This window comes from Lytechinus variegatus, chromosome 12 (assembly GCF_018143015.1).
Source record: "Lytechinus variegatus isolate NC3 chromosome 12, Lvar_3.0, whole genome shotgun sequence".
In the NCBI taxonomy this organism is placed as follows: domain Eukaryota; kingdom Metazoa; phylum Echinodermata; class Echinoidea; order Temnopleuroida; family Toxopneustidae; genus Lytechinus; species Lytechinus variegatus.
In genome coordinates, this window is record NC_054751.1 from 27,878,620 (window position 1) to 27,899,242 (window position 20,623).

General features: G+C 37.1%; 1 protein-coding gene across 1 annotated transcript in view; it reads left to right on the plus strand.

Moving 5' to 3' along the window:
* Nucleotides 1–18,279, plus strand: part of LOC121424749 (casein kinase I-like) — a 38,784-nt gene extending 20,505 nt beyond the window's left edge. Inside the window, exons 4-7 of the mRNA XM_041620514.1 lie at nucleotides 5,612–5,710; nucleotides 9,419–9,558; nucleotides 14,444–14,597; nucleotides 15,843–18,279. Coding sequence (XP_041476448.1) covers nucleotides 5,612–5,710; nucleotides 9,419–9,558; nucleotides 14,444–14,597; nucleotides 15,843–16,199 — 750 coding nt within the window. The 3' untranslated portion in view covers nucleotides 16,200–18,279. The remainder of the gene's footprint in view (nucleotides 1–5,611; nucleotides 5,711–9,418; nucleotides 9,559–14,443; nucleotides 14,598–15,842) is intronic.
* The last annotated feature ends 2,344 nt before the right edge of the window (nucleotides 18,280–20,623 follow it).

Sequence of the window (20,623 nt, forward strand, 5' to 3'; positions counted from 1 at the left end):
TCTTTTTTTCAAATACGCATGGACTTGCCCTTTAAGATACCTGCCCTATCAATCATGTATAAAAGTGAAAGGCATATATATTTGTTGCAATAGTACACCATACTGTAGCTGTACATGTGAGACAGTAGGTATTCATCTCCCATAATAACCCAAACATCTATTTTAAGATATCAGTCAACACACATCCAATATAGAACATGAACGTCTACATTGAGTGTGGAGTCAATCTGGGTGAGTGTGTACATGTACAGTATGTACAGTGTATTATCTGTGTGACTGGCAGTGATTACAGATTGGTGAGAGAGGGCTAGGGAGAGAGTCAACAATATACATGTACATGTATGCTCTCTGCCCCTGTGACAATATATTTTCTTAAACTATATGTACATGTAGTTCCATATTCTTTGTATTGTTAAAAGGGCAGGTATTGAATCGTGGTCAGGAATATTTTGACAGCTGAATGTCAAATAGAAAGTTTTATGTTGTGTGTGTAAATTTGCAAATTGCTCTGTAATTTGAGTTTTTATTGTACAATACTGTACTTGTTTTGCTACATGTACAGTATCTGTACAGAACTTGCAAACATATATGGAATAATTCAACTCCTGTGTAGGGCCCAATGAGTCTAAGTATAGATGTTTTTCTTTATTATACATGTACATATAGTGCATGCTACGGAGTTCAATATACCATGAGTGTCCATGGATTTCAAATTTCTTGCATGCGTTGCTGAGTTGAAATATAAACTCACAAGAGAAATTCAAAATTTATGTACAGTGTACATAAAGTATGTATATGAATGATGTTATAGTAGGCCTACTGTTCAACATGATGTTGTACAGTAGGCCTACTATATAAGATAGGAACACTTCTGACTTGAAATTGTATCAGTAAATCTGAACTACAAAATGTACTATTGCACTGGTTTTTTTTAGGAGGTGATGTCGCAATTCAGTTCAATTCATCAGTAAAAAATGAAGGTGTAATACATGTGTGCCCACTGCAGCTGCCCTAGATACATGTATCATGCGCGCTTAAAACTTTTTTTCATATTTTCGCTAAATTCTGAGGTGTTGTACAGTAAAACACAAATAGCCAATATTTATTTATTTATTTATTGCATTGAAAAAATATTGCAGAATCGTTTTCTTCAAGGTATCGATCGATACATCACCTTATGAGGTTTTGTACAGAAGCTACTGTGCAGAAATTGCTGGTATATTATATGCCAAGAACGTGGCCATATACTGGATTACGTAATTGCAAAAAGAGGGCAATTGACCAATCAGAAGCTTTCTCTCATACAACCCATATTATATAATGAAATAATGCTCATATGTGTATATAAAAGTACATGTAGTATAAACATCAACCAAATTGAATTCAGTCATTGCAGACCACCTAAAACAATAGCCTTTGATTTTATTGATATTAGAAATGATATTCAATTATTCATACATGTACACATAAAATGATATGGTCAATCGGGTAAAATGGGAGACAATTTTGGTGGCCACGAAAGAGAGGTTTTCAGTTCAGTTCACTTCATTTATTTTCCATTAAAAATTCAATAAAAATAAATACATACAAAATTTATATCGGAAGGACCCCAAGGAAAGCATACACGTAGCTTGCGAGGCTGGGGCCCTGTTTAAAAATTGACAAAACAAAGCAGATCTTTTATATAGTGTATTATTAAAGCAGATAAAAAGTAAACATGCCTCATACACACACACAATCACCCCAGCATACCAGCACCACACCCACTGCAGAACATTGAAAAGTTAACAAAGAAGACAGCGATAGTGGGATAGCAAAAGAAAAGGAGAGACAGGGAGAGAGAAAGAGGGAAGCACAATAATTGATATATAAATAGTTACAAGTAGATAAAAGATGCTTTGGCAGTGTGTTTCTATAAAAGTATGTCATAATATGATACCAACCCTCCTTCAGCTTTTAGAACAAACATGAGAAATGTGGTGAGACCAATCAAGGGATTCATGAAGTGCACTTCACTTGACAAGTGGATACCTAGTCTGCTGGGCAAACCCTTCACTCGAAACAAGGGTCTGAATGTGCAGCCTACTCATGCCTTGTGTACTGAAGGGCAGGCTTTATGTGCTAGTCTTCGCGTGGAGGCACACTTGTTGATCAAAGTTCCAATGAGGGTCTGTGCCTGCAGACCTGTGGATACCATGCATGACCCCCAAAACATAAAAAGGACCTCTTTTTTAAGATACCTGTACATTTAGGGCACATTACGTTTATAACGTATAATAAAAGTGTCAAAAACACTAAAATAATGAAAAAATTGTATAAATTTCGCTAGGAAAACTGCATGTTTACGGTCCAATTTGTGGGGGTACAACTGTGTATTAGGACTTAACTACTGTACTACGTGTTTAGGGTCCGATTTGAGCGAGGTCTATGGGGTGGTACTAAACCGGTGAACCCAGTGAAAGTAAAGGTACATGTAACGCCAACTTCCGTGATCACATCCATGACTGTATTAAAGACATTGTTGTACTTGTTTAGGGGGTCAATTCAGAGAATACATGTACTTTTCAAGGGTCCTGTTCTGTTTCCAATACTTGATAAGGGTTGGGTTTCACACACCAATACTTGTTCAGGGGTGCATTCTCAGAACATGGAAAATACTTGTTTAGGGTGCTTTTCGAAACCCCATGGTCATGCATGGTATCCACTCGTCAATGGAAGTAGCCCCCCCCCCTTCCCCGTGGCATATTATAGAATTTTAACTTTAATAGTAGGCTTATGCAAAGACCGCATTTTATGGATGTACATGTACCATGATGTATGTAGAATGTATGCCACCTTTTTCCTTGCACTGCAAACAAAAACAAACCTGTAAATGCATGTATACCGCTCCTGATTTCGTGAACGTAATTTGTTGCACCAACTACCAAGTCATATTATTCTGATCAGGGCTCGCTCCGTAACACAAAGCATAATGTTTGATCGTACGCTTGAATTTTACGATTGATTGTACATTGAAGCCAATGCAATCAGTCATGGGAATTTGTTCCACGATCATTGCTGAGCTTTGTGTTCACGGGCTCCTGGACTAATATGCTTTTCACACTGCACTTTTTTCCCTTAACCCCAGGAAATTGGTGGGGCTAAGGGGGGTCTTAGCCCCACCAATTTCCCGGGGTTAAAGGACAAGTCCACCCCAACAAAAACTTGATTTGAATAGAAAGAGAAAAATTCAACAAGCATAACACTGAAAATTTAATCAAAATTGGATGTAAAATAAGAAAGTTATGACATTTGAAAGTTTGGCTTCATTTCACAAAACAGTTACATACATATGCACATCTCGGTCGGTATGCAAATGAGGGAACTGATGACATCACTCACTCACTATTTCTTTTGTATTTTATTATATGAAATATGAAATATTTTGATTTTCGCATCATTCTCATGTGAAATGAAGAACTTTCATTCCTCCCTGAACATGTGGAATTCCATTATTTTAACAATTGTGCTTCAGGCAAGGAGGTCCTTGTCATTAAATTCGTAAAAATTGAAATATTGTATAATTCAAACAAAAAACAAAAGAAATAGTGAGTGAGTGACATCATCGACTCTCTCATTCGCTGTAACTGGCTCGTTCATATAACTATTTTGTTAAAAATAAGCGAAACTTTGAAATGTCATAACTTTCTTATTTTACATCCGATTTTGATGAAATTTTCAGCATTGTGCCTGTGTGATTTTTCTTTATTGATTCACATCAACATTTTTCTGAGGTGGACTTGACCTTTAAGCTTAGCCCACTTCGTTTTCACACTAGTTTTAGCAAAGTGTGCTAGCACGGTAAATAGAACGGTACTATCTGGCCCTGCAAAAAAGCAGGGTTAGCCGAAACAAGGCTAAGGAAAAGTGGGGCTAAGCATTAGCCAATCACAGAAGTCAAAATTGCACATTAATCACGCTCTGTTTGCTAATATCATCAATATTCATGAGCTGTGGGATAGATAAGGTGTTAACCATGTCTCAGCAAATAGAATGGGGTTTAATAAGAAAGACAGTGTGAATCGAAAAAAAGATAGTATGGGGTCAAGGATAGTCCGGGGTTAAGGATAGTATGGGGTTAAGGAAATGCAGTGTAAAAAGCATATTAGTGAATTCATGAAAGGCAAAACAGCAATACACTGCAGGAGACCAACACAGATATCCCTTTTGTATGCAATGTTTAGAGGAGCTCTGTTTTTTCATATTCCTAGTCAACACTGGCCCTTTTATTTCTGGTTATTAAACTTGTGTACATAATAACAATGCTATGGCAGGCTCTACCATCTAAATTGGATGTTGATGCATAAAGCTTGTGCTCCAATATATTAGCTTGCGAAGGGAATATTAGATTGAAGCTTCGTATCCATGATTTCCTCTCGATAGGAAGGGCTGTGGTCAGATTGATATGCAGTGTACCGTCGTTTTTTTATTATTTCAAAACTAATGCTTTATCCATCAGCAAATTGATTGACTAATCAAAGCTTTTAGTTTACTTGTACATATACTCTCTGATCACAGTTCATGAACATGTGCATTTAAAAGATTTGAAAATTGTATTAATAAACAGATTTTGTAATGTATGTATTAGAGCTGAAATATATTTATTTTGGTATACATACATGTACATGTAGTTTTCCTCCAAATCTTGGCATTTTCAATCTGTAGACCATTTAAAACTTGGTTGTACATTTTTGTATTACATAAGTTTTCATCTGGTACATGTACATGTAAATTTGAACATGGCTTGCAATATGTAACAATTGGAAGTTAAAGTGTTAATTCTTTAATAAATCTCAAGATCTTACAATACAGAATTGTTTGAAGAATTTTTAGAAATATCAAAGAAGCATACTATGTAACAATGAAAAATTAATCAAAATCTGATTTATAAAATAAGGAAGTTATGACATCGTTATTATTTTACAATATAGTTTCATGCACAGTAAAGGTTATTATCCGAATGAGAGAGTCGATCAAAGTCAAAGCTTACATATTTCTAATAATAATATAAAGTTTGTGATTGAATCATACGATACATGTACGTGAATGTGTTAATAATAGATGTCCCACATATTCAAGGAAATAAAAATAAATTAAAAGAGTGTGTACAATGTTATCAGTTCCGCCTGTGATATACTTTGCTCAGTTTATTATGACAACAAAATGACATTTTAAATTCTATAACTGTGCATACAGCACTATATCTTTTTGCATGTACATGTTTTTCTACATCAGATTTTGATATATGCTATTCAAAATGTTTTCATACATGTATTTTCATGTTTTCCTTTGTAGCCAGTGTCTGGAAGGACTGAGTGTGAATTCAATTTGAAAGAAATTAAAGTGCACATGACAAATAAGTAAAAACAAAGAAAATGTAAATAACAATTTTTAATGAAATGAAGAAAAATTTTATCTAATTTTTTTACACTTGAAAATTTGTCATGCCTTCTTTTCTTTTATTAGACTTCAATGCGTGGAAGAATTGTAAGAAGCACATTGAGACATCAAGTATATATGTATATGTTATTTTTGATATTACATTTCTTGTCATCTTTGTTTCTTTTTGTAGATGCTTGGAAGAATTGAGTATGTACACAATAAGAATTTCATCCACCGAGACATCAAACCCGATAATTTCCTTATGGGTATCGGTAGACATTGCAATCAGGTATAGTAACTTCCTATTATCTATCTCTTTCAAAGATTCCCCTCTTTTGTATCATTGACAAATGTGTTTCTTTTGTTGGAAATAAAGTCTGAAAGAAACTGAAACTGAAAATGGTAAGAAATTCTAGGATTTTTCACTCTAAAAATTGAAATGAAAGAAGGCATATTTTAGAGATTTTACTTGCTTTCTGCCCTTTTACAAGTTCCAGGAGGGGGGGGGGCTAGAGGCTTCTTGATTATTAGACTTGAAGCCGAATGTGAATATGGAGGGAAATGCCCAAATGGCAATTTAATCTTTTAAAAAGCAAACTCTGTTTAAAATTCAAAGGGCTGGAAACTTACAAAGCACTGTTGAATCAGTTGCACTGTTACCATTGTGAACATTTCGGTTTATGCATGGTCATAGGCAGGTTTTCATCAGGCTACATTACAAAATTAATTGAAAGCTTGAATTTGAGCAAACTGGGTTGATGGAGACCTACATGTACATGTTCATCATTGCTGGGCTCTCTTCTGTTTTCATAAACCTTATATCACAAATTTAGAAGTAGAAAAAATATAAAGGCCAGCTCTGCAAAAGTGATTTTTCACTTAAAGTTTGCCTATGAAAATTTCTATTATTGTTAGGAGACTGTTTTCAGACAATTTTTAGGTTGCCACTATTGCTATAATTAGGAAACAGACAGCATTTTTCTGAGCTGCCCTTTTTAAATGTTTCAATTTTGAGTTACGAGGTTTAAACAGCCCTATGACGCTATATCATTGGCATCTTACATGTAGATGATTGTTGTCATGTGAGGATGAGCCTGAAGAAGAAAGGACATTGGGCATTAAAAAAGCAGAAAGAAAATTGCTCAGCTGCTGTTCATATCCAGGTCATTCATTCAAGAAGTTTGGCATTTCAGGCATTGGGAGAAGGGGACGGTGGCAAGGAAGTCGTGTCTAGAGCGTTAGACAAGCCCTTCCTCCGTTCTCTTGGCTTGGGGCACGATGACACTTGTATTTACGTTCCATCACATGACCACGATTAAACCTTTCCTTCCATTCTCTATCTCTCTCTCTCTCTCCTTATTTCACTCCGTCTCCCATGTCTGTCGCAACCATATTTTCGATGACGTGTGTACATGGCAAAACATGAGGATTTACACGTATGCAACAATTGTCATTTTCTAGCGCTTGGTCCTGTGTGGCGAGATTCAGGAGGGTGGGTTTCAAAGTGTTTGTGATATTTAGCATTATGTCCCTGATCAAATGTTACTTTCCAACTGTACTTTGCAATAAGTAATTTCTATTCAAAAGGAAAATTCCTCACATCCATGTACATTCTACATATGATAGCAAATTCATACAAAATATATTTGCAAATTGTAATCTAATTTGCAAAATGTTTTTTCTGAAAACTGGTTATTAGACAAAAGGGTGAGTGGACGAAATAGCAATTAGACCAATAAGACTGTGCATGTAGATAGTAGTTGAACTGATGATAGACCAAATGATAGTAGACAAGTTGGTAATTAGACAAATTGGCATTAGACCTATTGGAAATTATAAACCAAGCCATGTACTGTATGCATGTACGGTACCAAGACATTGAAAGTGTACAGGTTGTTATACCATGTAGGTCCATGGTTATACAAAATGAACAAATGAATAGTACGCAATATACACTGTACATTGCATCTGATGACATGTCATCAAACTTTTCAGTTAAGATTGATGTCCGTAAAGCGTTGGAGTATTGCTAGAACAGCTGTTCATTTCCTTTTGTTTATATATAACCTTCTGCGCCAGTATATTGTATGCTGAATGAGTAATGTTTGATTATTCACATTACTGACAGGAAACACAGTTCTAATTATAAATCAAAATAATATTGTTCATTTGTCATAGGCCAAATATACAAGAAATAAAATAAAGAGAACAATTTTTTTCCCGGGCAAATTTTGAGAATTTTTTTAAAAAAAATGCATCCATGTCCTTTTACATACAGGTATGCTGATTTTCATTCCAAAATAGTTTTTATGAAATGTTTAAACGGTATTGAAATGTGCATAGAGGTTTTGATGAATGTGTTTAGGATTATAAATTTGTATTTCAAAAGTGTGATTGCTACATGTAAAAGAGTAAATAAACATAGGCTTGTATCAGTTTTATGAAAAAAAGCCATGATAATTCAAGAATGCACAACACATTGTGTTATGATTACACTATCTAATCTTAAAAACCAAAGTCCTTTAATAGAATTTCTGGAAACAAGGAAATTCTCAAAGATCCAGCATACTATTAATGTGCATTTGGGTGAAATTATCATTGAAACTGAAAGATAGAGTACTACTCTACGGTTCATGAACAACCCCAATAGGGTGCACTCATCTTCCATTTTACTATAAAGGGGGTCCCCTGACGTGGTGGGGGGGGGGGGGGGAGGGAGAGGAGGTTGCCCCAGTTGCCTCCATCACACATGTAAAATATAAATTTTTATTCATGTGAAATTAAGCTTATAGCAATGTTTTTCCTGAATAATGTGTCAGATTTCTCCTAGAGCAGAAGATATAATATGAAGCAAGGATTTAGAAAAATATCAATATATTCCTTCTTTATATTGGAATAAATATTATAGAAATAATTTGTTGCAAGGTCAGGCAGTCAAATGGGGGGGGGGGGGTGGGGGGTGCTAAATAACTATTTTAATGCCCAAATTTAAATATGATTCAAGTTAAACTGCCTTTCGTCATTTATGTGCACATATCATTTTATGGTTTTGAGAAAGTTTTGACACTAAAGAATTGTTGGTAGGTACATAGGGCAACCATGCACAATCTTTGTGCAGCAGATCTTTTGTGTAGTCAAACATGGGGGGGGGGGGGTTGATAACAGACCTAGAAATCAAAACCAATGCTTCCTGGCTAAACTGTGAATCAAAAGGTCTTGGGATTATTAAAATTTAACAATTCTAAAGTAAAAAAGAGTGCTATACAAATCCAGCTATTGTTTTTGTTATTGTTAGCAACCCATCTATTTAAATTCTACTGTAGTTCTCTAAACTGCAATGTCGAAATACATGTATGTGCATGTCTTACAAGTTTGAAAGGGTTTGTACATTAAAATCCCCCAACCAATTTGTTACAGTCACCTAGAGACAGGTGGCAGACAAGTCAAGATTGAAGAAGAAGGGGCCATTTATGTATATTAAACAAATTAAATTATATTAATGTTGGTAAAGAATTACTTGGTGGTTTTTGTGGTCCAGAAAAGTTGTTTCGACAATAACAGACTAAATCAATACTTACAAGCACTGAGCATGTCTTTTCTTTTCATCTTGTAATTGGACTTGTAGGTATTGCCCTTGACTATGGTTTACAGACAGGGGAGGGGGGGGGGTGTGCTTTGTCACCCCCCAAAAAAGTTTCATGACCAAGAGAAAAAGAGGGTTATACATGTATGTTTTATTTAAATTCACATCAGAATATGTCATGAAAGAAGTTTTTTATTATAATTTCATCTCACTTTTTAGAATGTTTTGCCATATTTCACCCTCACATTTTTTTTCCTATCATGCCACTGATCAATTCTTAAACTTTTCATTTAGAAAACTTCCTGAAACAGTTTGATATATAAATACTTCATTTTTTTTGACAAAATGGAAAGAAAACTTATTAAGTTTTATACAGTCGCTTTGATGGCTTTCATTCGTTTCCTCTACCAACAGGTTTTCATCATCGACTTTGGCTTGGCAAAGAAGTACAGAGACAGCAGATCAAGACAGCATATACCTTACAAGGACGACAAAAACCTAACGGGAACGGCCAGATACGCCAGTATCAACGCTCACCAGGGTATAGAGCAAGCGTGAGTAGCCGATACCCCCGTTATAAAGTCTTTGTGTCAAAATTCGGCTATGGTCGAAGCAGGGGTCAACCGCTTTACCCGTCGATTCCTTCAGTCACCAGCGCAAATTCTTGCAGACTGATGGACCGCTAATATAACGAAAAAACATTGACTATGAATATCAGCCATTTACAGTCCTGTCATTTCTTGAATTCTACATCTGTTTATCAAAACTTTCATGTGATACTACGGTATATTTGGATTTGGAAATATAGTGTCGTGTGTAACTAGTTTTGATATATAGATATTGGTATGGACAATAAAGGCCTGAAAGTGGTTGATATTGTCTTTGGTAACACTGAATTTTCTTATGTATTTCTTTATTTTGAGGGTCCACCCATCCACAACAAATAATCTCAGGTGGTCACCGTTCAAACACCCTGGTATGACTCTGTCCTACGTGAAGTTTTAGACATTCCCTGCTTTCACCAAAGTATAAGATCAGGGCCCTTGACTTACAAAGGGTTGCGATTGATCCGACCAATTGCAACTATGGAGGGCCAGCAATGCCAACATGTATTATGCATGCTTGTTCAAAATATTTTCAAGCTATGCTGTATATTCATGTATTAATTGTTTCCGTAAAATTCACTGTGCTTCTCTTTGTTTACAAAGGAATTGTGCAAATTTCCTGTAGAAAAATTGATGACACTGATGGATTTCCATAGAGTTAGACTGTGGGATGGTCGCCAAAATTGTGACTTTCCGTGGGGCGGCAAATACAACCACGGTTCTTGGACATGATAATATGTAAAATATTATAAGTGAATACATGCACAATGTTGCCATCGGTAAATTTTGCTCCTGACCTCAAAATTAAAATAATAATATGCAAAATCGTACCAATGATTCGACTGGAAATTCCGCCATTCACCCCGTGTGTTAAGGACTTCCGTGAACGCGCGCGAACGTGTACAATGCATGTAACCTCGTTCGCGTTTATATATTTTTTATTCGTTGTACATGATATACGTTATAATACAGAATGTACGATGGCGGATAAGATGTCGTCGTCTTCGTCGTGTTTTGACAGCGAAAATGACGATTTATCACTAGCAAATATATGCTACATGCACGTCTTACCCAAGGAAAGAGGGCCAGTAAATTCCTTTCAAGTAAAGAGCTAGAACAAATTTAAGCCTTTGCTGCATTCGTTGATGTAGACTACCTGGGACTTCAGAATAAAAATAGCTACATGTATTCGTGCAGCAGAGAAGTTTGCGATTGACTTGCATGCAGCCCGGCCCCGGAGACCAGCCCGACGTCCGACCAGCATTTCAGCAAGATCCGAAATATAGATGTACCGCGTTTACACCTTGCCCAGAGCCAGGTCAAACATCGTTCGTATCACCAGCATTGAGCAATCAAGCGATCGAAGGTAATTTGTTTTCACTTTGTGCTCTTGCATTTCACTCTCTGCAAAAGTGAAGCGGTGCAAACTTTGATGATTTTTGTATAGGTCTACAAGACTACATCTAGATTTCTCGTAATTGAGTCAATGGATAATGTGACTCATGACTTCGTCTTCTATTCATAGGCTTGTAAATGTGGCGATGAAGTAAGTCATGACATGAGTCACATTATGTATCGATTCAATCTAGACTAGGCCCGTTTTGAAAGTCCATTTTTGATGCACGTGTACACGGCGTGTTTTTCGGTCGTGTACACGTGTACACGTTGTAAACACTGTGAGAGCGAGTTCTGTTTTCATGTCGACACGGACCCGCATCAATATGTCATAAAAAGGGGTCTATATAGCCTAAGTCACGGTTTTAAAGCTTACCTGAGAAGTTTGAAGTATCAGTCCACAAAAATTGGTGCAAATTAAAAGTTTACTCGGCTTAGCAGCACATTAAATTAATAAAGAATGCAAAAGAAAATCAGTGCAGGGCCCTAGCTATCGCCGACGCTCGGTGGATGCGCATTTTGTATACTGTACCGTACATGCATGCACAGATCGCTGCAGAATAAGTGTAACTGAAGTTATCGATTAATTTTCATTATTATGTTGCCAATTTGAAGAGCGTTTGTTTGTAGGCTTGTGTGCGAGCGTATAACACGTAAGTTGTAGCGATGATCGCTATCGCAATTGGTGATTCTCAAATTGACTCTGAGTGTGATTGAGCAACGCTTTCGAGCTTTTGAGACCGGAGCAGACCCATTTCGTGCCGATTTCGTGGTACAAAAACGTGAGTCTCCAGAAAGAATGTGGATTAAATTGGCGATTTTGGAAGTGAACTCACTCTGGATTAATTGAAATATGTTGACATATTAGTAATTAAAACATGTGCAGTGTCTGAGAACTAAGATTTAATGTGAGGCTGTGAGCTTGTTTATGCAGATGCTACCGTGTACACGGTGATGGAATTTAGTACACGTGCACTGACTTGACCGTGCGTGTACACGTGTACACGTGTACCCGAAACGGGCCTAATCTAGACCTATACAAAAATCATCAAAGCCTGTACTGCTTCACTTTTGCAGAGAATGAAATGCAAAAGCCAAAAGCACAAAGTGAAACAATTTGGCATGGACAAAGATCGCTATAACAAGGATCACCGTTTTAAAATCATCCTCTGTATCTTTTTCACCTTCGATAGCTTGATTGCTGGAATGCTGGTGATACGAATGACGTTTGACCTGGCTCTGAGCAAGATGTAACGCGTTACATCTATAACGTTAGTTTGATCCATTCGGATCTTGCTGCAACGCTGGTCGGGCTGGGGCCTGGGCAGGAGCGTAACGGGTGTGGCCAGGAGGCCCTCCTGAGGAGGGGCAAGAGCAAAAAATATCCGGTCATATCAGGGGCAGATCCATGATTTTCCAAAAGGGGGCAAATTTTTCAGAGGAAAGTTTCGACCAGCCCCCCCCCAAAAAAAAAGTTTTTCAACCAATTGACAAGCAGAAAAAAAATAAAGGTTTTCACCCACAAATAAAGTATATCTCGTACACGAAAAAAAGGGGTCTTCAATTTCAAAAGAGCTAGGGGGCACACCTTTGTTTTAATGGCATATTTACATTACAAATTTTAGTATTTTGCTTCTCAAAAGGGAGGGGGCAGGCAATGGCGTCATGAGGCAACATTTTGAGGGGCGATATGGTGTATCGGGTAAAAAAAAACAATGCGATCGAGTAAGCAAAAAATTATACATTTTTATTACAAAAATCAGATTTTAGATTTTGACATAATGTTAAAGAAGATAACATATTTTTCACCCTTCTCTCTTTCCTTTTTTCCTTGGTTTACGCCACGGTAAACAAGATTTTGATTATTTTGCATGCTTATTTTTTAAAAACTAAAATCACCTTTCATGACAATCTGTTCTTTCTTTCCTTTTCCATCAGTTCCTCTTTTTCCCCTTTCCCTTTCATTCTCCCCCTTTTCTTTTTTCCCCTTTCATTCTCCCTGGCCCTTTTCTTTTTTCCCCTTTAAGTTCCCGGTGAACTCCGCCAGGGGGATAGCTTGCCCCCCCCCTTCACTGTTAAGCCACGTACTGCTCCCTCACTGGGCCGGGTTGCATGCAAGTCAATCGCAAACTTCTCTGCTGCACGAATAGCTATTTTATTCTGAAGTCCCAGGTAGTCTACATCAACAAATGCAGCAAAGGCTTAAATTTGTTCTCACTCTTTACTTGAAAGGAATTTACTGGCCCTCTTTCCTTGGGTAAGACGTGCATGTAGCATATATTTGCTAGTGATAAATCGTCATTTTCGCTGTCAAAACACGACGAAGACGACGACATCTTATCCGCCATCGTATATTCTGTATATAGCGTATATCGTGTACAGCGAAAAAAAATATATAAAACGCGAACGAGGTTACATGCATTGTGCACGCTTGCGCGCGTTCACGGAAGTCTTTAACACACGGGTGAATGGCGGAATTTCCAGTCGAATCAATGGTACGATTTTGCATATTATTATTTTAATTTTGAGGTCAGGAGCAAAATTTAGCGATGGCAACATTATGCATGTATTCACTCATAATATTTTACATATTATCATGTCCACGAACCGTGGTTGTATTTGCCGCCCCACGGAAATGAAAAACTAGAGACATTTTCCTTGTCCATCCACAGTCTAAGTTACGATGGATTGGATAAATTGTAACTCTTTGTAAGACAGGTCTCTGTGATGTTAGGAGGGATAGATGCTGGTTGGTGTTTTTTGAAGCTGTTTGGATGGTGCACACTACTTTAAGAAAAACTGGTGATCCTCTATTGGGTGTCAAATCATATTCTCAATAAATTTGATTCCCATCAGCTAAACTCAACATCAGATATTTGTCGATTAAATTGGTAATTTTTTCAGAAACATATAAATGACAAATCAGACTTCTTGAAAGTCTGATTAGGGTTTCGATATTCATGTAGGAAATTGAATCACATTACGTGAAAAGGAAAAACTTGGAGTACTGTAGCTCATTTCAAAAAAAGAAAAAAGAGTCTCTGATTATTGGTAAAGTCATGGGTAACTTTAGAACCATCCTTATGAAATGGCACCAGTCCAGGAGGGGGGTGTTTCACAAAGATATGAGAATGACTTAAGAGTCGCAATTTAATGCCGACGTTTATGTGATAAGCAATGTGCAATCTTCTTGATTAATACGCAGTAGTGCGTGTCCTCTTGGCATGATCTGACCAATACGGTCTTGCCTTTTATGACACACACAATGAGGCATTTAAGTGCGACTGAAAATCATACTAAATTACTTGTGAAACACATCCCCAATGTTCTAAGGTCAGCATTATTGGCTCATACACAAAAAAATGTTTAGTGTGATTATTACGAGATTAGATACAAGGTTTTACTTACTCATTGTGTTTGCCGATTGTTGCTTGTCCAGGCGGAGAGATGATCTGGAATCACTCGGCTACGTCATGATGTACTTCAATAGGAGAAGTCTACCGTGGCAGGGTCTGAAGGCTGCCACCAAGAAGCAGAAGTATGAGAAGATCAGTGAGAAGAAGATGTCAACGTCACCGGAAACACTCTGCAAGGTAATAAAAAATCTCCTCCCATCTAGCTTCTTGTGCCAGGCAGACAAATCGATACTGTCCTTTGAGGCTCAAAGGACAACATGTTGATATGCCATTTGGTTGGAAAAGGTGGAGGAATGTTCCTTCAAGCGACTGAGGTATCATTGAATAAACACGTGACAATAGACCAGTTCATAGATACTTCATGGATAATTTTGGTCAAATGACCTTTCATTTCTTTCATTGAGATAGGCAGATTCAAAGCAAGATATTATGTAAGGATGCCTTACATAGCAGGATGAAGAAATTGAATAGACCAGGTGGGTGTTTCATAAAGCTGTTCGTAAGTTAAGAGCGACTTTAAGAACGACTGGTGATGCTTTCTTGTGGTAAATGACATACAACCAAAATGTTCATTGGCGATGGTTTACGCGTAAGAAAGGATCACCAGTCGTTCTTAAAGTCAATCTTAACTTAAGAATAGCTTTATGAAACACCCACCAGGTGACTAGAATAACACACCTATGAACTTTTTGTGAAGGTATTTGTTGCACTTCTACTTTGAATGTATATTATATATGTTGCACAATGTACTTGGCAAACTGTGCAATACCAGTCGTTTGTGGATGCATTGTTGTTTTTTGTGGATGTAAATGAAAAACGCAATTCAAACGAATATATGAATAATCAAGACATTCAAGTTGGTGCTTATCTCATTAAATTTTAAACCACCATGTCACTTTAGTACCAATGACCTTCCTCTGATCATGCGCTGAAAGGAAGTACGAACTGGCTTATGATGCACTTGTGGGACAATTGCAGTAAAATGAACAAAGGAGGCAACATGGTAGTTGTATGCTCTATGGATTTATTCAATACATTGTACTCTTGAAAATAAACTTGTTTTAATCTTTACAAGGGTTTTAAAAGAAGATGGGAGCAAGTGTAGTAGATAAAGTTATGACAGGGTGGTAGGATCCCATGTACATTTGGTTCTATTTGTTCAAAAGAAAATGTTAGCACCCATGAAATAAGATTTGACCAGAAAGGAAATACTTGTACAACCTTGGCCTGTTAGTTCATGTATAACTGTATTTACATGGAAGAAATAAATTTAGTTTTTTTTTATGTGTATGATATATCTTCTCCCATTCCATCATTTGAGGATTGGCATGTATGGTCTATCTTGCTTAAATTCTTATACATGTACATTATGTTTCATGTGATATCAATCTGCTGTCTTGTATTTTCCATCCTGTAATACAGAGCTTCCCTGCCGAATTCGCTATGTACCTGAAATACTGCAAGAACATGAAGTTCGAGGAAGCCCCGGACTACATGTACCTGAGGCAGCTGTTCCGCATCCTGTTCCGCACCCTCAACTATCAATATGACTACGTCTTTGACTGGACGTTGCTCAAGCAGAAGGCAGCCAATCAGGCGGCTGCCCTCAACAACACCAGCAAGGTGTCGGCCAATCAGGGAGGGACGCTGAACAACCCCAGCAAAGTGTCGGGAAACCAGTTCACCCTCACGCAGACCCCGCACGACCAAATGCAACATGCAAACCATCACTACCGCCACCTCCAAAGAATGTCGGAGAGCAAGAAGAGTAAACCGTGAAGAGACAAACGTTCTCTAGCTACTTAATCCTGATCAAGAGAGTGAGAGAGAGAGAGAGATAGAGAGAGAGTGAGAGAGGATAGATGAGAGTTGCACGAGACATAACTTTGTTATAGTATAAATGGAACAGACACAATCCATCATCCCTGCATGTTTCATGAACACTATAGGCCGCTGAGACGTGTGTTCACCTGAACGATCATAAATGTTTGTATCTTGTCACAAACTGGAGATATTTTCTTCTTGTACATACACCAAAGAGTTTTCCCGAGGGTCTTCAGGAAATCGTTCTGCACGCCCTGGCATTATTGTGTCTATCTTGTAAATGTAGTTGGTGTCTAGCTAATTATTTATTTCTATCATTGTGTTTTCTACATATTTTCTCTGCCTGAAGCATGGAGAATATCGGCTGTTTGAAGGTTGATGAATTGTGTCTGCTCCAAGAACTGTTATATAGCCCTATTTAAGGTTGTACCTGGCAATTCAGTCTTCGCCACGTACCACGAAAGGCAATACACAGCACTCATCATTGTTTTCTTTTCATGTTCCTGTTTGGTTACCGAGATCGATGTATTTGGTTATCGGGAAGGCTGTCTATCCTATGTTCTGGTAGTAGGGGCTGCAAGTGCCAGCATAAAGGCTAGATAAAGTTCATCACTTTTTAAAACAAATTATTCAACTATGTTGAGATATTTGCAAGATTCAAGAAAGTTTTTCTTTCAGGTCAAAGCAGGTTTCGGATGTCAGATTAATTGATACTTGGGGATTTCTAATTTGGCGCTGGTGCTGGTGTTAAAAGCACAATCAGATTGTTTAACACCAGATGTGAGTTTTGAAATAGAAAACTCAACACGTATTAGATCAATCCCGACACCAGCTTCATTTCTAGTTTGGTCCCTGCTCTTGTAATGCTCAACCCAACCCTAACACAGAAAGGTCGACACCAAACTTAACATCACCTATTATTGTATGTTGCATGGTTTAGCATCAAAGCAAGGTTAAACACTGTCATACAGATTAGCAGTCATAGGTTGGAGTAATACAACAGAGCTAACACCTGTAGATCTCTTAGGGCCCCGTCTTACAAAGAGATGCGATCGATCCAATTGATCTTAGCTATGGAATTTCATCACTGTCATAATTTTTCATACAAGAAATGTGAAAAGCCTCCCTTTGGAAATAATGAGGAACACGGAGATATGTCAAGAAAATTGTAAATGCATGAGTATTACTCATATAGAGTATTTTCAACCGACATGCATTCCTAAGCTGACATTACTTGCTCTCCATAGCGTTGATTGATTGGATCAATCGCAAGTATTTTATTAAACGGGGCCCAGTTGATGTATCTGTACCTGCCTGTTTATCTGTGAAGGTATTATAAAAAAAACACCCAAGTTTCACCTGCTAGAGGCTTTAAGCCAGTAAAGCCAGTCCAAATTGATCGGAGACCAATCTTCAGGCTTTCACCAGATTTCAGTTTCTGACATCTTGATTATTCTGCAATGGAGGTCCTTGTAACACCACCAGTCACGATTCTCTACAACTCAACCTTTCCAACTGGTATTCATTGCAATATCACACCCTCCCAATAGACTCTAATTTCCCCAATGACAAAGAAAAAAATATGAAAATCATACTATTGGTGTTTAAGGCATAACAACCGATTATTTTTGTTGTTGCTCTGTCCTCTAAGACAAAGTGTCGCCCGATGAAAATTTCCACCAGTAAAGAGTCACTGGTGGCAACCTTGCCAGGGTGTCATAATACAGGACAAACTCCCCCCCCTCCCCCCACACATACACCACCACCCTGAACACTGTAAAAGTTAGATTTTTAATGGAGGCAGTACGTTACAAAACAACTTGGAGCCACTAAAATTAGAAAAGTAGAAAATGAAATTAATCTTCAGTATACAACATTAACCTTTCTTTGATATATTCCCGTCTCAACACATGTATACCCATTTACATTTGCGGTCTGAAATACTTTTCACTTTGAAATGCCAAACTTTATTAATATTGCCTGATTTTGAATAGTGAATAGATTAGGATTTTTAACATATCTGACCTTACCCCCCCCAAAAAAAAAAAAAATTCATATACTGACTAGATATTGTTGTATTTTGATAACCCGTGGTTAAAAATACAGCGTACATAATACTGATACTAATCCAATGTACCAGTATTTCTTTTTGACTATAGATTTGATTTAATCTGTATGCATGGGAGACGTAATTTGTAGGTACTGATGTAGAGCGGATGGAAATACATTTATAACAGGTAACATTCATAAATTTCAATTTTATGAGACCTGATGGGTGTTTCACAAAGCTGTTCGTCAGTTAAGAGTGACTTTAAGATCGACTGGTGATCCTTTCTTGTGGTAAATGGTATACACCTAAACGTTCACTGGCGATGGTTTAGCGCGTAAGAAAGGTTCACCAGACGTTCTTAAAGTTGCTCTTAACTTACAAGCAGCTTTATGAAACTTCCCAGGGGGGCTGTTTCACAACTATGGCAACTTTGCCATTGTTGCACCTGCCATAGAAACTGATTGTGATTGGCCGCTAAGCCTTGGTAGTTGACAGCATGGCAAAATTACCATAGTTGTAATTACTCTTTATGAAACAGGCCCCTAAATGGTGTGTTGTTGTCATAGCTCTTTCAAATAATATCATTTTCTCTTCGCGTTTGAAATGAATAAGAATTAAGAAATTAATTAGGGTACCTTCTCTCACATGCTTAGTATGTTGTACATGGATGTCTTATTTATTTTATTACATTGGACTAGCCGTAGACATTCTAGGAAAATGCATATCTCGACGAGTGGCTAGGCTATTCTCTCCTTGTATATTTTTGTACTACTAGTATGATGACGGGTTAGTGCTAATTTTTGGGAAAGCTTTTCGAGTTAAAGCCAAACTGTAGAAAATTCTTGTAAATACACAATAAGGCTATGATCATGCGATTTATGTTCAACGATTCAATGGAGTGGTGGTATATATTTTTGGGTCTTCATATCGCCGTTTTATGTTTTTTTTGTGTGTGTTTTGGGGTTTCCATGTTGCTGTCGCGTTTTAAAATTAAAGAATTATTCCTCTGATAATATGCCCAGAAATCAACGCGATAAAATTGCACCTGAAAGCAGTGTTTAATTGAATTAGAATGGTCATGAAATGGGTCTTTTGAATTGTTCGCTTCTTCAAATTTCAAGTGTACTGTAGTAAACTATTGATATGCTTTAAGTTCATGCCTGTGGAAAAATTTTATAAGTTTAAGTCAAACAAAATCTTTGTCTCATAAATGAATAGATGGCTTTATATCATCTAAAGGCTTTGTATATTAATTTTTTGGTATCTGTTCCACTGTGATTTATATATTGTCTTTTTTTTCACTCATCAAGAAGGATTATGTTGTACAATATACTACATTGAAAACAACATCCATCCTTTTTTTTAAATCATTGAATGTGTGTGTAAAAGGCAGACGTCAAACATTCATTTAGGTTATACATGTACCTCAATGATGGCTAATCCACTATTTCCATTTTAAGATCATATCCCCCTTTATTTAGATTTAGAAGCAAAATTTTCATATTAGTATGTGCATTACTTCAGAATTGTTAGTAGTATTTTATGCTACTAGCAACTAAGCTCCAACCCTTAATCTGCCAATTGGATCAGGCCCGATCAAGGAGTCGATTTGGTGCTAGGTCGGGCCAGCTTGTTCTATAAAGGCCATCAGGGTTGATCAGTTGATCGACCATGCTCTGGCTACTACACGAATGGTGTGGACTTGCCGGTTCACAACCTTGCTATTTCTGTCTGAAGTATGGACACAACAAATGGATGGAGGTTATCAGATGTATAAATCATATTTGACTTTTGAAAACATTGCTTTTATCAACACGAAAGGCATTAGAAGAAGTCTTGCTCATAGAAGTTACATGTATTTTGTAGTTTATTTGCAAGACTAGTTTACCAGTGTGGGAATAGATTTTGGTGTGCAGTGCAAGGTATTCAGGGGAGTATAAAATTAAGGTGTCTTTCAATTCAACCGCTTGCAAAATCATCTAGAATTCAAGGAATTTTGTTAAATGTTAAGAACTTTAGATTTAGTACAGTGTCTTTGTTTGAAATCTTGTAAAAAAAAAAAGAAATGCTTTGATTCATTATGGAAGAGATTCGATCTTGATGTTTTGGTATCATTGATATTGGTAGTGTCTGATTTGAATTGGAAAGAGGAAGCGTTTAGCTTCAGACTGGCTGTATTCAAATATTTTGTAAATATAGGTTTGATCGTTAATGTGTTTTCTTTGCATTCCACAGCCAATGTAAAACTTGCCTTTATGTTAATATCCTGAAGTCACACCAACCCCCATGGCCCGTATTCTGAAGTAGGTTTAACTCAGGCCGAAAGTTG